The following is a 13,525-nucleotide window of genomic DNA, read 5'->3' as shown; positions in this document are numbered from 1 at the left end:
TTGTCCCAGCCTTCCTCAGAGAAAAAAATATGAAAGAAAGAAATAGCAGCTGCAAACATTCCATACGTTTCCTTCTTGGCCATTCAAACTGTGTCCAAACTGATTGTTTCCTTTGGAGCCTATTTTTAACAAGAGCAAAGGAAAATACATGGTGACGCCAGGCAAGAGTGCCCTTAAGAAGGAATAATTGCTCCTAAACTGCATCCCAAGAGTAAGGCTGCTAGCATCGCTCTCCTTAAGGTTAGCAGAGGTGCCTGACAGATATCAAAAAGAGAAGTTACTCAAGTTCATAAGCAGTTCCTTTATGCAGGCATGGAGACCAATGTCCAAGCTCAGTGTTCCCCAAACTTCTGATAGCAGACACTGTTCCCCTCTGCTGCCCAACCCCAAACGATTACTGGACACCTTCTTATGCCTGAGAAGGTTCACAGGGTAAATGAGTAAAAACAATTTTAAATTGTTTTTTTAGAAATGTGTTTTTAAATTTGTATATTTGTTTTTAATGTTTTTAATTGTTGTAAACTGCCCAGAGAGCTTCAGCTATGGGGCGGTATATAAATGTAACAAATAAATAATTAAATAAATAAATAATTGCTGTCCATTTCCATGGGGCATCACTTTCCTGATTGTGTGGCGAACCTCTGTGGATTTCTTTCATCTTGTCCATTGGTTATGGGAGATGCACTTGTAAAATGACAACAGATATATATTGTGTCAGAATCCTTTCCAAAGACTCTGTGCTCAAACAGTTTTGTTTTGTTTTGCTAAATGGAAGCTGCACCCATTTTGCTCAGCGCTATGTCCAAGAGGTTATATTTTGAAATTTCAAATCTGTTTCTGACTTAACAGCATTTGTAATACCAGAGTCATTTTCCAGCGGAATCTATCTGTTACACAAATTACAAATAATTTTGTATTTTTCTTATGATTCTCTGGTCTGGATCCTGCAGGAGGACACAGAATCTTCTGCTCAGTGCCTTGTGTATTCGCCCAGGGACCTGACCTAAAGTCTGTTGAAACGAAGAGAAACAATGATCTATCTTGTGTTTATTTTCTTTTTTAAAAACAGATTTTTTACCCAGGCCATTTATGCAATGCTGTCTCAGCTAACGCCACCCTGCATCATTTAAATGTCAACTTTGGTAATTGCATAATTTTGATAGGGATGGCCAGGTTCAGTCCTCAGCAACTCTAGGAAGGGCTGGGAGAGACTCCTGCCTGAAGCCCTGCGGAGCTGCTGCCAGTTGGTGTAGGCATTACTGAGCTAGATAGACCAATGGATGTGAAGCAGATTCCTTTCTTTCACAGAACTCTAGAATGCTTAAGGGAGCAGGGAACCACCTGATGGGTCTTCCCTAGTGGAGCTTTTCAGCCTGCTCTGGATTTTGTCTGTACATTTGACATTTCCCCTCTGCCCAGCAAAGAAGTGTTTGGGCATTGCAAGGGCAGCCCCCATCTAGCAAGTAGTATGAATCTCTGGTGCCTGCAGGACAGTGCTGGGTGGGGATCTCTCGCCTGCAGGGACTCCTCTCCACCCCAGACCAGTTTGGCTTCCAAATCACCATTTTGTTCCCAGTTAGGGTCAGCTTTCCATGTGTTCAGAGCTGACATGTTTTTTTTTAAAAAAAGTCTGCAGCAAAAACTCTGAAGCCTTCCTAAATTATGCAAATGAAGCCATTTCCTGTGCTTGATCTTGCAAATTAGTCTATAATTTTTAGCAAATTTGCCTGTTCTATTCTGCCATGTGCTAGGGAGTGGCAAGGAGACACCTCTCTGGCCCCACCCACACACTTGAGTCTGAACCATGAGGACTAGAAACCGGGCTCTTTTATTTATTTGTTTTAAATGGGAGGTGAGATTATCAGGAAGCTGCAGGGCCTCTCGTGCTGCAGGGTTTTGCTTTGCTTTGCTTTGCATTCCCTCTAAATTGCAACAGCTGCACAGCCCTGGGGCCATCTTGCCTTCCCTTGCCACTTGTTGAGCTCTTTCGTTTCCTCCCGGTCGTCTTGGCTGCCATCTTCCTTCTTTCTTTCTCCTTTCCTCCTGCCCCACTTCGCCTTGGGTGCCACTTTCTCTGTGCCAAGCAGCCTCCCCTTTCTCCGTCTGGCCCAGGGGCGCCGGCTGCTTTGCCCATCTTTCCTCCTCCTCCTCCTCCCCTTTTATGCCTTCCCTGCTCCCAGATTTGTTTGTCCTTCCTCCCCTTGGCCTTGCTGCTCTGCTGTTGGGGAACCTCTCCCCGCCTCTCCTCTTCATCTGGTCCTACTTCTTAGATGGTCAGCCTCCTAGTCTGTCTTCTCTCACTTTCTTCTGGGGAGCAGAAGGTGTTGATTTAGTGAAATAACGAGAAGACCAGGCAAGACCAGCCTGACGCCTTGCAGATGTTTTGGTGATGGGGATTGTAGTCTAAAACATCTGCAGGGCACCAGGTTGAGGAAGGCTGTCTTAGGGAGTCATAAGGGGTGTGTTGAGGTATATCCTCTTTAAAGGAGAGCCGCAATCTCATGGAGTCCCAGGGAAACCTTGGGTTTTGTGTTTGTTCAGTGTTGCTGGCAATTCAAGCAGCTCCTTCTAAATAATGGATGTGTTCAGGCTGCCATTCTAATCTTGGGTACTGGCGGGTTCTTTTGTTTACTTATTTGGCACGTGGGTAGGCCAGTTTTCTTTTTTCAAAAGGTCCAAGTGTCTTGCTGGCAAAAGAACAGTCTAAAACAAAGAGCAAGCATGGCAGAAGGCCGTAAATAATTAAGACCTTTAAAGGAACCCCAGCAGCAGAGGAGAGCAATGACACTCGCTTAAATTAAAGCACTCTGCTTTTTAAAAGCGGTCACGTCTGTTAGCGTCTCCCCTCCCGTTTTGCTGTCACCCGTCCAGCCTGGAGCTCTGTGGCCGCTCCAGTGCTTACACGGAGCTTTTTCCCTAGACCTTTTCTTTCTAAAGAAGGGGTGTCCTCTGTCAAAAGTAGGGACGCCTTCCAGATACTGAAGATCCTATGTTTGCAAGAAGCTGACAGGTTAGAGCATTCGTTGCCAACCTGGGGCACTCCAGATGTTTTGGAGTACATCTCCCATTAGCGCTGGGGCTGATGGGAGATGTACTGCAAAACTTCTGGAGCGCCCCAGGTTGGCAAAGGCCCGTGACACAGACACATCCGCACACGCAGGAGGGATGGAGGTCAGTACCTCTTCCGGGCTTCTGTGCAAGCAGGTTTTGAAATTATACAGAACTTCAGAAGACGCTTGCACCTGAGCTGGGGTGCACAGGCATCCCCCTTGCAGCGCCACAAAAGAGCATCCGCTTGCTGAGCTGGGGTGCATCTGACGAAGTGGGCCTTGACACCTCGAAAGCTGATGCCGTAACAAATTAAGGTGCCATGAAACTGTCGGTTGCTTATCCAGCAAGAGATTCAACACGGCCAGCCCCCTTTGGAAATTAGTAGCCTTGGATCACTTTAGTATTAAGCTTAGCAGCCGGGCCTGTCCGTCTTTGTTTTAACGTGGGTCTGCTGCTGTCCACAGACTTGCAACGCTTCCTTTGCCACCCGGGACCGGCTGCGTTCGCACCTGGCGTGCCATGAGGACAAAGTTCCGTGCCAGGTCTGCGGGAAGTACTTGCGGGCAGCGTACATGGCCGACCACTTGAAGAAACACAGCGAAGGGCCAAGCAACTTCTGCACCATCTGCAACAGAGGTAATGGATACACCCTCTTGTAATGGGGCGACATTAGAGGTGGGGTGGTGGTTAAACCAACAGCCTGGAACGCCCCATTTTGGGGCTTTACCCTGGCTCCGGCTGGCAAACGGCCTTCTCCAGGAAGATGAGCAACAGCAGCTTTTGTTGCAGCAAGTGGTGTATATACCGTTCAGGACTAGTGCCCACGTCCATTGCTTGCTGGCCCCACGGTGACTGGCTCAAGCGTGAAAGGGCCATCGCATATGTATTGCCGCAGCCTTGCCTCCCACGTCCCCCCCCAGCCATGATTCATCTCTGCCAGCCGTCAGATGTTGAGGGGTCAAGTCATGAGGGGGTCAAAAAACACCCATGCCTTTGTGGAGCATCCCTAACAAGCAAGCAATTCTTTTCCTTCTGACTCCTCTCACTGTGTAAAAAGTCAGACCATCCGTGTGTGCGTGCGTGTGGAGTTTGGAACCAGTTCGGCTCAGCTTGTGAATGACGTTTCTTCCCATTTTTCAGGGTTGGAGATTTCCAGAATGGGAGAGGGGTGGTCCAGATCAACGAAAGAGGGGGAGATCTGAAAGGGAACAGAGCTTCTCGGGCCAGGGAGGTGGGAAGGGGCTGATGTCCACCCAGTGCTAAATACCTGCAGCACCACAAGGGTATGACGAGACATCAGGCTGTTGTTCTCAGAGCCAGGCAGTAGCAGCGCAGTCCCTTTCCAGGGTCCATTTCCCAGGATTTTACAAAGGAGCGAGTGCCTGATGCCACGTATCCTTCAAGGCAGACCTGTGTTTCGTAAGGAGTGTTCACACACTATCTTGTACCTTGGTGCAAACTGTCTAGACCTGCCGTTCAGCTGCTTGTGAGAAATGGTGTTTGATTTTTACAATCGCCACATGTAGCTCTTCCCTGAAGAAAGTGGTGTTTTGCTCTCGAGGTGGTCTGTCCCCGCGGTCTCTATACGTGGCTTTGGTCGTGAGCAGTTTTCTCCCATCAGATTCTAGCAGCCTTGCACCTGGCCTTGCTCAGGAATTCTTAAAAAGCAAAAAAAATCAGTGCAGGTTTGAAAGGTTCCGTCCACCATCTTAATTTAAAATGGCATCCAGACATAGACAGAAACCTGGTCCTTGACCTGGGGAACAATCGCACAGAATTTGGATGCAGTATCTAAAGTGGTGTCCAAATACGTGGCGAACAGACAACTATCTAAGATACATAGTAGAGAGATGCAGACTCAAGTTCCACAAGTAGTACAAGACAACATTCCGATCCCAATCCTGTTGCTTGATTTCAGTAAAACTTGGCTTCCGTAAATTGTGCTTTGGACAGTGGCCATGCAGTGTAATCCTGAGTGTGTTTACTTGGGAGTAAGTCCCTTGAATTCCCTGGGACTTGCCTCCTAAGCACACTTAAGATCATAGCCTCGAAGCCACTTAAGAATTGCTGGTAAAGGTAGCTTGCTTTGGATGTTCCAGATGGACAAATAAAAGTTGTGTGTATCAGCGGAAAACGAATCTTTGTGTCTCTTGAAAGGGTGAAACGTTACCAAAATGCTTCCCTTTTCTCTTTGTATAAGAATCTTGCTCAGTCTGGGCAGCGCTGCCTGGAGCCGATGGGAATTGTAGTCCAAAGCAGCTGGAGGGCACCAGGTTGGCGAAGGGTGGAATAGCATCTGGATCTAACCTCCTGTAGCTCTGTTTTCCAAATACTGAGTGGCTACTCCTCAAGATCTCTTGCGTTGACCATCTTCCTACTTATGTTTTATTTAAATCTTTACCTTAATGTAGATCTTGGGCAGTGATCAAATTTTAAGGATTTGATTTTCTTTGTTTTCTGCCATTGTTGTTACTTGGTGGGGGGGGGCGTGGTTTCTTCTTCTTGACATGCAGAAGCACAAAAGGGACTGCAGGCTTGCTGAAGCTGAGAGAGGCTTGGAGGTTTTTGCAAAGATTTCCACAACCTAGCAGTGTGTTTTTGTCTTGTCATCCCTGCTGGGCAGGGTTGTTGCAGAGGATGCTGCTATGGAGGAAGCCGTTGCATATAACATTTAATTCATTTGGTTATTCAAAACATGCACATACCACCCTGTGTTATCAAATCCCAGGGCGCTTTGCAAAATAGGCTAACACAGAAGTTGTTAAAACAACAGTAATTCACAACTTCAGTGCAACACCCCCATCCTGTAAGAAAATATCAAAAGCATATTTCTATAAATGCTAGGTGGTATAATAATAATAATAATAATAAAATCTTGGTGAAAAGGAGAGCTGTCCCTGCAGCTGCCGTTTAGCACAAGAGCATAAGAAAGAGTCCTGCGGCTAGGTCAGGCCAAAGGGGCCCCACCTACACCAGCATCCTGTCCTCACAGTGGCCATTACGGGAAGCCCATAAGCAGGACATGAGCACAGTAGCAATTCTTCCCACTGGTGATTCCCAGCAACTGGCTTTCAGAGCTTCCTGCCTCTGACAGTGGAGGGTGAACGTAGCCATCGTGGCTAATAACGCCTTATCGTCCATGAAGTTGTCTAATCCATCTTAGCCGTCTCATAAAAATGAAGTGTGGCTTAGCAATGTAACGCTGGAGGAGACAGAGAGAGGGCAGTGGGTCGCCACTGGTTCTTGAAAGCAGCTCTGGTTCCTAAATACCCTCCCCTGTTCAACATGGTCATCAGACTGATGGGAGAGATTGTCCAGGCATGTGGAGTGTACCATTCTCCCTGTATGCTGATGACACCCAGCTCGCTCTCTCCTTCCCATCTGGCTCCAGGGAGATTGCCTGAAATACTGAATCAGTGCCTGGGGTGGTAAAAAGGGACTGCATGGGGGCCGATAAATGGAAACATGATCCGGGCCAGACAGGTGTGCTCCGGCCCAGGTGAGCTGCTCAACTGGGGATAGGGGCGCGGCCTGTCGCGTCTGGAGTTGCACACACCTTGGAAAATCTGGGTCTGGGCTCCCGAATGTGCTTCGGTAGCAGCTGTGGAGAGAGAGTGCTTCTGCCCATCTTAGAGCTGGCTTGTTGGTCGCACCCTTTCGTAGAGAGGACGGATCTAGCAGGGTCACCACGTGCCTTAGTTCTGCTTTGGTTGGAGGCTGATGGGAGTTGCCGCCCAACATCCTCCGGAGGCCGCCCAGGTGAGGAAGGGGCCTGAGGTTTACAGCCGGGCTAGATTACGACCGTGGCACCGCCCTTTGCAGCTGTCCAGAAACCTCAGGTGGGGTGTTGGCTGAAATAGGGGCAGTGAACCCCTTGCCCAGGAATGTGGCCCTCGGGACTCTCTCTGGGCCATACCCCTCACAGGCTCTGCCGCACACTGTCCACGAGGGTTGCAGTTTTGTGGGAGAGAAGCGCTTCAGAGCGGCAGGGCCACGACATTGCAGCAACTGCAGGGGCAGGATGTTATTTGGAGCTTTGGAAGAGGAAACAATGGTAAATTGATTCCAGCTCCGTTAGTTCCCAATGCCCTGGGGAATAAGGCTTGGGTGGATCCTGCTCTTTGCTTTCTCTCTATAGAAAAAGGGAGGCGCTTCGCTGGCTGACCCTCTAGCTGTAGATAACACTTGGCGAAGTTGTCTTTTCAGGAGCGCCAGCCAGGTGCTGCTAGGCTAGTCAGACCATTAGTACTGGGGTCAGGGTCCGAAGGTAACCTTCCAGGGGTCTCCATTTGGCTCGGGAGGGAGCTGCCCAGGCCACACCCTCCTTAGCCACACGCTCTTTCCCCAGGCCACACCCTCCTTAGCCACACCCTCTTTCCCCAGGCCACACCCTCCTTAGCCACACGCTGTTTCCCCAGCCACACCCTCCTTAGCCACACGCTCTTTCCCCAGGCCACACCCTCCTTAGCCACACCCTCTTTCCCCAGCCACACCCTCTTTCCTCATCCAAACCCCCTCTTCAGCACAGCTTTGCACCCTCCTTAAATTGTCTCTGCCAGAACGGGATATGGCCTGGAATTCTGATCAAGCCTTGGGGTTTTCCAGATGGAGGATAGAGAGGGGTGTGTGTAGAGACTAGCCAACTCTACAAAGTTAAAATTTACATTTGCTGCTCCGCCCACTTTTGCCTCTGGCCCTGCCCACCATTGGCATGTGGCCCTCCAGAGGATGCCCAGAAAGGAAAGTGGCCCTTGGGCAGAAAACGTTTTCCTACCTTTGCAGTAGTCCAGCTGCTAGCTTCATACAGTCGTATAAAGTTGTCAGCCTGCAATCCTGTCATCACAATCATCAAGCTGGCTGACCCGGCACTCTAAAGAATACAAACTTTATATACAAATTATAAATACAAAGAATACAATTTTTTTTGTGGGTGGAGAGGCAGCCCTTAGTTCAGAAGCATCATTTGAAGAACGTTTCGAGTCTGGTGGATCCTTTCTTGGTCAGTTGCGTTCACTGTTCTAAAAAGCTATGCTAGTTTTGCTGCTCCCAAGGACAGCTATTTGCCAACCTGCTGTCCTCCGGATATTTTGGGGCGACAACTCCCATCAGCCCTCCAGCATCATAGGGCCATGCTGGCTGGTGCTGATGGAAGCTGTCTCCCCAAAATTTCTAGAGGGCACCAGGTTGACAAATAGCTACCCAAGGACCTTTCTGTCGGCCAGGAGAATTCCCAGTGCACCTGAACGGGCAGCATGTTCTCAGCACAGGCGAGTCTCGGAATAAATACCCAGGCTGCCAAACCGGTAGTTGCATATTTAAAGATCTCCTGGCTTGCTCTCTCCCCGCCCTGTTCTGCAAATGAGATTTGGTAGATTACAGGTTTGTTTGAGAGACGTACTTAGCACATGATTTCCCGCAAGAGGGAAAAGTGTTCATGCCTTTGTCTTGACCAGCCTTCATCAGCCTGGTGCCTTACAACCCCCTTCAGCCCAGCATGGGTGTATTTTATTTTCAGCTGTTTGCAACAAAAAGAAAAGAAAAAGTCTATACTGTCTGCATTAAGAAAAAAATGCCATGATGGTGAACAACATAAAATCAGAGATGAAATTACATTTCATGAAACAGCTTCAAAACACACTGTGAGACTGCTTCCATCTGGAGAGCACCAGGTTGGCGACTGCTGGGTCTTGACATGAATTCGGGAGCCTTTTACTCTACATGGGCGCCATATATTTAAACCACTGCCACCAAGAATCCTGGGAACTGTAGTTTACCCCTCAGAGAGCCCCAACTCCCAGCACCCTTGACAAACTGCAGTTCCCAGGCATCTTTGAGGGAAGCCAGCTGCGTTTGACGCAGGGTATGTATGGAGCTTCCTTGGTGATCCTGTTTCTTGCCTGTCCTGTGCACAGGCTCTTGTCGAGTTGTTTGCCCTCTTGTGAAGTCGCTTGGAGGCACCTTTTTGAAAAGCAACAAACAAATACATAAATAAAATATTAAACTAAATTAAAGACTTTTCTCCCCATGCCGGCAATTTCTGGGGGGTTTCGTTTGCGGGGTTCCCAGGGCAGGGCTGCCCCAATTGTGATGCCCCCTTCTGATGCACAGTGGTGGCCGGCTGGCTGGCTTTTGTTTTGGTTTGTATGCCCGTTCTCGTAGAGGAGCTGAGAGGAGGAGGAGGCAGCGGCGGCAGCGGCTGAGAGGGGGAGCGGCAGAGGCGCGTCTGTGCTGGTGGCAGGATCTCATCTCCTTTTGTCTTGTTTAGGTTTCTCCTCTGCCTCCTACTTAAAGGTCCATGTTAAAACCCACCACGGTGTTCCCCTTCCCCAGGTCTCCAGACACCCGGAGCCCATCCCGAATGGGGGAGCAGCGTTCCACAGCGTCAGGACCTCTGGCATCAAAGGCAAGCGACTCCCTGCTCTGCACGTCCCGTCTCTCTTGGCGTAGGACTTGGCGGTCTTGTGGGCTGCGGGGGGGGCGCGGGGGGAGATCCGCTGTGTATAGTTGCAGGGTGTGTGGTGTGGAACGACATCCCTGGATTTTCCCTCACCTGCTCCACTTCAGGCAGGTTACATGCCTGAATGCTCTCTCAGGGGCCAAGACCCACCCCCTCACTGCCTGGAGAAAAAATATTATTATTATTATTGTTATTATTGTTATTTGATTTATATTCCACCCTTCCTCCCAGCAGGAGCCCAGGGCAGCATCTAGCATCTCAGCCAGGTGTGGGGATCCTTTGGCCCTCCAGATGTTGCTGAACTACAACTCCCATCTCCCCAGGCCATTGGCCATGCTTGCTGAGGCTGATGGGAGTTGTAGTTCAGCAACGTCTGGAGGGCCAAAGTGCTCCCACTAGTCATCGATAAGCACACAGGGAGGCCCTGCTGGATCAGGCCGAGGTGCACAGAGCCCAGGGCTCTCTCGCCAGCAGTGATCAGCCAGGTAGTCCAGGGAAGCCCACAAGCAGAGCAAGAAGATGATAGCTGTCCCCAGCCAGTAGGATTCAAAGACACAGCATTTCTGAGCATGGAGGCTCTTTTCAGCCCAGTAGCCATCGCTGACCGCCTCCTCCGCCCCCTCGGATCTCTCAAATCCTCTTTATAAGCCACCTAACCCTCTGGGCATCAGCGCATCCTGTGGCAGCGAGTTCCACAAGATCAGCCTCTGCCAGCCTGGCGCCCTCCAGGTGGTTCCAGCACAGCTGGGTTGCTGAGAACTGCTGGGAGTTGTGATCCAAAATGTCTGGAGGGCGCCAGGTTAGCAAAGGCTGCGTAACGTCATTGTGCAAAGTGCGGGGAGGGAGTTTTCTCAAGAGGAATTGTGCAAACCTAGACGCTGGGTTAGAATGCTAGGGTGGGTCCATTCCGCACCCACTGCCGCTCCTTCTCCCCCGTGCAGTGGGGTTTTTAGTGGCCTGAAGTGGGGCAGTCCATCAAAAACATTACCGTGTGGTTTTGCTAGATCTGGCCCAAAGACTAAGACATCCTGAGTTCTGTTTTGGTAACTGGAAGGAAGTTCTCCCACCCCCCACTGGGGTGCCTCCTGGGGGGGGGACATTTAACTCCCTCCCCTCCCCTCCCCATCGCTCAAGTCTGAAACTGACCTGTTTCTGAGAAATTCGCAGCCCTCCCCTTGAGCTCTGGACACATTTGGAAGCTCAGGCACGGCCAGCCTTGCCTTTCAGGAGGCGCAGGGCACCTGTCCTGGCAGGGGCCTCACTCCCTCCCCGCTGGAGACGGCCGTCCTCCCCAGGTGCTTTGCTGTAGGGGAAAGCGCACAACGGTGGCAAGGCGCGGGCCTGCCTCTCCCTCAGGTGGCCCCCTGCAGCTGGCAGAGTGGGAAGTCTCCTCTGCACAAAAACATTCTCTCGAGGCAGAGTACTGGTATGCAAGGGGGGGGGTGCAAGGGAAGGAAACGAATCTGGGACCCCCTTCTTCCTCTCCCCAATGCACAAGTGTCTACGTGAAGGGAATGGCTCTGCGCGGAGAAGCACTCAGCTGCGAGAGCCCTGACCAGGAGTTTGAAGTGGTGCAGCCCTGACTCCCGTGGAATTCCTCTGGCTGCATCAACGCCCTATAATTAAAGCACGTAACTTGCCCCCAAGAGTCCTGGGAACTGTAGTTGGCCCCCCACAGAGCTACAATTCCCAGCACCCTTAAAAAACTACCGTTCCCAGGATTCTTTGGGTGAAGCATGTGCTTCCAGTGTATAAGAGCGAGGGACCAGTTTCTGGTTTTACTCAGGATTGACAGACAGACAGAGAGTTGCATGGTGGCATATCTGGCAAGGATATGGAAAGGCTAATAAGGCATAGATACTCACACTCTCTCTGTCACACTCGCACACCACACACATAGGCTCCATCTGCACTAGACATTTACAGCACAATTATGCCACTTTAAGCTTCCCTCAGAAACCTGGGAACTGTCGTTTGTGAAGGGTGCTGAGAGTTGTTGGGAGGCCCCATCTTCCGCTTACAGAACTACCGTTCCCAGAATTCCCTGGGAAGAGGGGCTGACTGTTCATCCACTCTCGGAGGGGGACATCGGGGGTCTCTTAACCACTCTGCGCACCCTTCAGAAATGACTTCTTTGGGGAGGCCATGACTGTTTAAAGTGGGTGATCCTGCTTTAAATGTGTCGTGCCGCTGCGGCTGTCCTTGGAGGCAGCCTGGCTGTGAGGCCCGGTCAGGGTGGTCTACTCGAGGGGCATGCTCTGCATGGCACAAAGGGCAGGGGAGTGGGAATGGGATGGATCCGGTCTGGCAGGGTGGGGCGCAGTCCCTCGGGATGTTCTGCTGGACAGGCTTCACTGGAGCAGACACACACTTGCCCAGCCCAGCAGAACGTCCCAGTGGATTGTGGCGCCATGCTGGTGGGAGCATGTGTCGGGCTGGAAGGCCCAGCGTCTTGGACTTCGGAGAGGACGTCTCTGGCCTCCGTTGCCTCTTCCTCTCCCCAGTTCTTCTGCTTGTGAAAGTAATGGACTCAATTAGTAAGTTCACAGATTGCGTCTTGGTTTGGGTACGGACGTTCCAGGCGGGCGTTTGCAGCTCTGCCACCTGGATTGAGGGTCCCAGAGAACTGCCAATCCCCCGGGGGAAGTCAGGGATTCTCCTGCCTCAAAAGCTGTCTGTACGCTTTCCTCCGTCTTGTGCTGAAGGCAGCAGGGTCCGGTTTGGGTCGCTGGCTTGCCCTGGCAAGTGTTGTGAGAACGGCAAATCCACTTTTTGGCTGCATTTTCCGAGGCCGCAGTGGAAGACGATTGCAAGGCATTTGGGGTCTTGAGAGATCTGGTCTTGTGTCTGTAGAAAAGCGCTTTAGCTCCGCCCTCGCTGGCCTGGTTGCCCTTCCACTGTTTGGACCACAACTCCCATCAGCCCCAGCCAGCACAGCAGTAGTGGGGCTGATGGGAGTTGTAGTCCAGAACAGCGGGATGGCACCAGGTTGGCAAAGCTGCTTTAGCACTAGGTGGGCAATGGAATCATACTTCCTTTATATGCAGAGGCTCACAATTAATTACAGTGATGTGGGTGGAAATGTTGGGATTTGTGCTGCTGGGTTGAGTGGAGCCTGGCGGACTGAGATTCGGTTGACTCTGCCCATGAACCTTCATCTTAAGTCAAGGGGACGTAGCTTGGTCATGAGGGAGGGTCTCTCCATACATGATGCTTCACCCAGGTGCCGCAGTGGGATTACAGGAAGGGTGGTCGCATGCACCTGTCCCAAGTCGCTTTGCAGCCTGGAGGCCAGGACGGAGCTTCACCGTTGTTGCGCAAGGCTCTGCCTGAAGTAGGTGAGCCTGCGTGGCCTTCACCGCCCCCCCGAGCTCTGACTCCTCCCTCAGAACCTGGTTTGTGCCCCTCTTGGGCCTTGCGTGGCGATGCAGCCGCTGCATCCTTGCACTTGCACTTCTGTGCAGTAGGAAGCCACGCCCACTTCTGGATCCAGAGTTAGGAGAGACTTCCTAGCGCTCAGTGAGTTTGGGGTTTCCATATAGGAGGATTGTCTGTGCACGGTCAAGGCCTTATATATGCACATCCAGCTGCAATGACACCTCCAGTGTCACTGGACTGGATGTTCATGGACGCGGATTTGATTAGCCCTTTGCCTGGTCACCCGTAGGGTGTCAGAGGCGTCTCGAGATTGATTGGGAAGGAAACGTCTGCGAGAGCTGACTTTTCGAGTGACATAAATATGTGAGGACAAGTGAGCTGCGGAAAATGTTTATGGGCTTCCCCAACCAACCCAGTGCCCTCCGGATGCTTTGGACTACAACTCCCATCAGCCCCAGCCAGCGCGGCTGTGCTCCCTTCAGCCCTCCCCCTGGGTCATACAGCTATACTAGCTGTTGCTGATGGGAGCTGTAGTCCAAAACATCTGGAGGGCACCAGGTTGGGGAAGGCTGGGCTAGAAACTTTAAGGAATTTATTTGCACAAGGGTGTACATTCAGGCAAACGGGGTGGGCAGTCCA

General features: G+C 51.1%; 1 protein-coding gene across 9 annotated transcripts in view; it reads left to right on the top strand.

Moving 5' to 3' along the window:
- Positions 1-13,525, top strand: part of PATZ1 (POZ/BTB and AT hook containing zinc finger 1) — a 31,028-nt gene that overhangs the window by 15,777 nt on the left and 1,726 nt on the right. For 4 of the 9 annotated variants that reach the window (XM_061602743.1, XM_061602742.1, XM_061602744.1 and 1 more), the window contains 2 exons: positions 3,516-3,687; positions 9,317-9,454. In XM_061602743.1, the coding sequence (XP_061458727.1) occupies positions 3,516-3,687; positions 9,317-9,454 (310 nt within the window). The remainder of the gene's footprint in view (positions 1-3,515; positions 3,688-9,316; positions 9,455-13,525) is intronic. The other 5 variants (XM_061602750.1, XM_061602749.1, XM_061602748.1 and 2 more) reach the window with 2 other exon arrangements.

Source organism: Rhineura floridana, chromosome 19 (genome assembly GCF_030035675.1).
Source record: "Rhineura floridana isolate rRhiFlo1 chromosome 19, rRhiFlo1.hap2, whole genome shotgun sequence".
NCBI classification, from domain to species: domain Eukaryota; kingdom Metazoa; phylum Chordata; class Lepidosauria; order Squamata; family Rhineuridae; genus Rhineura; species Rhineura floridana.
This window is presented reverse-complemented; position numbering and strand designations above follow the sequence as displayed.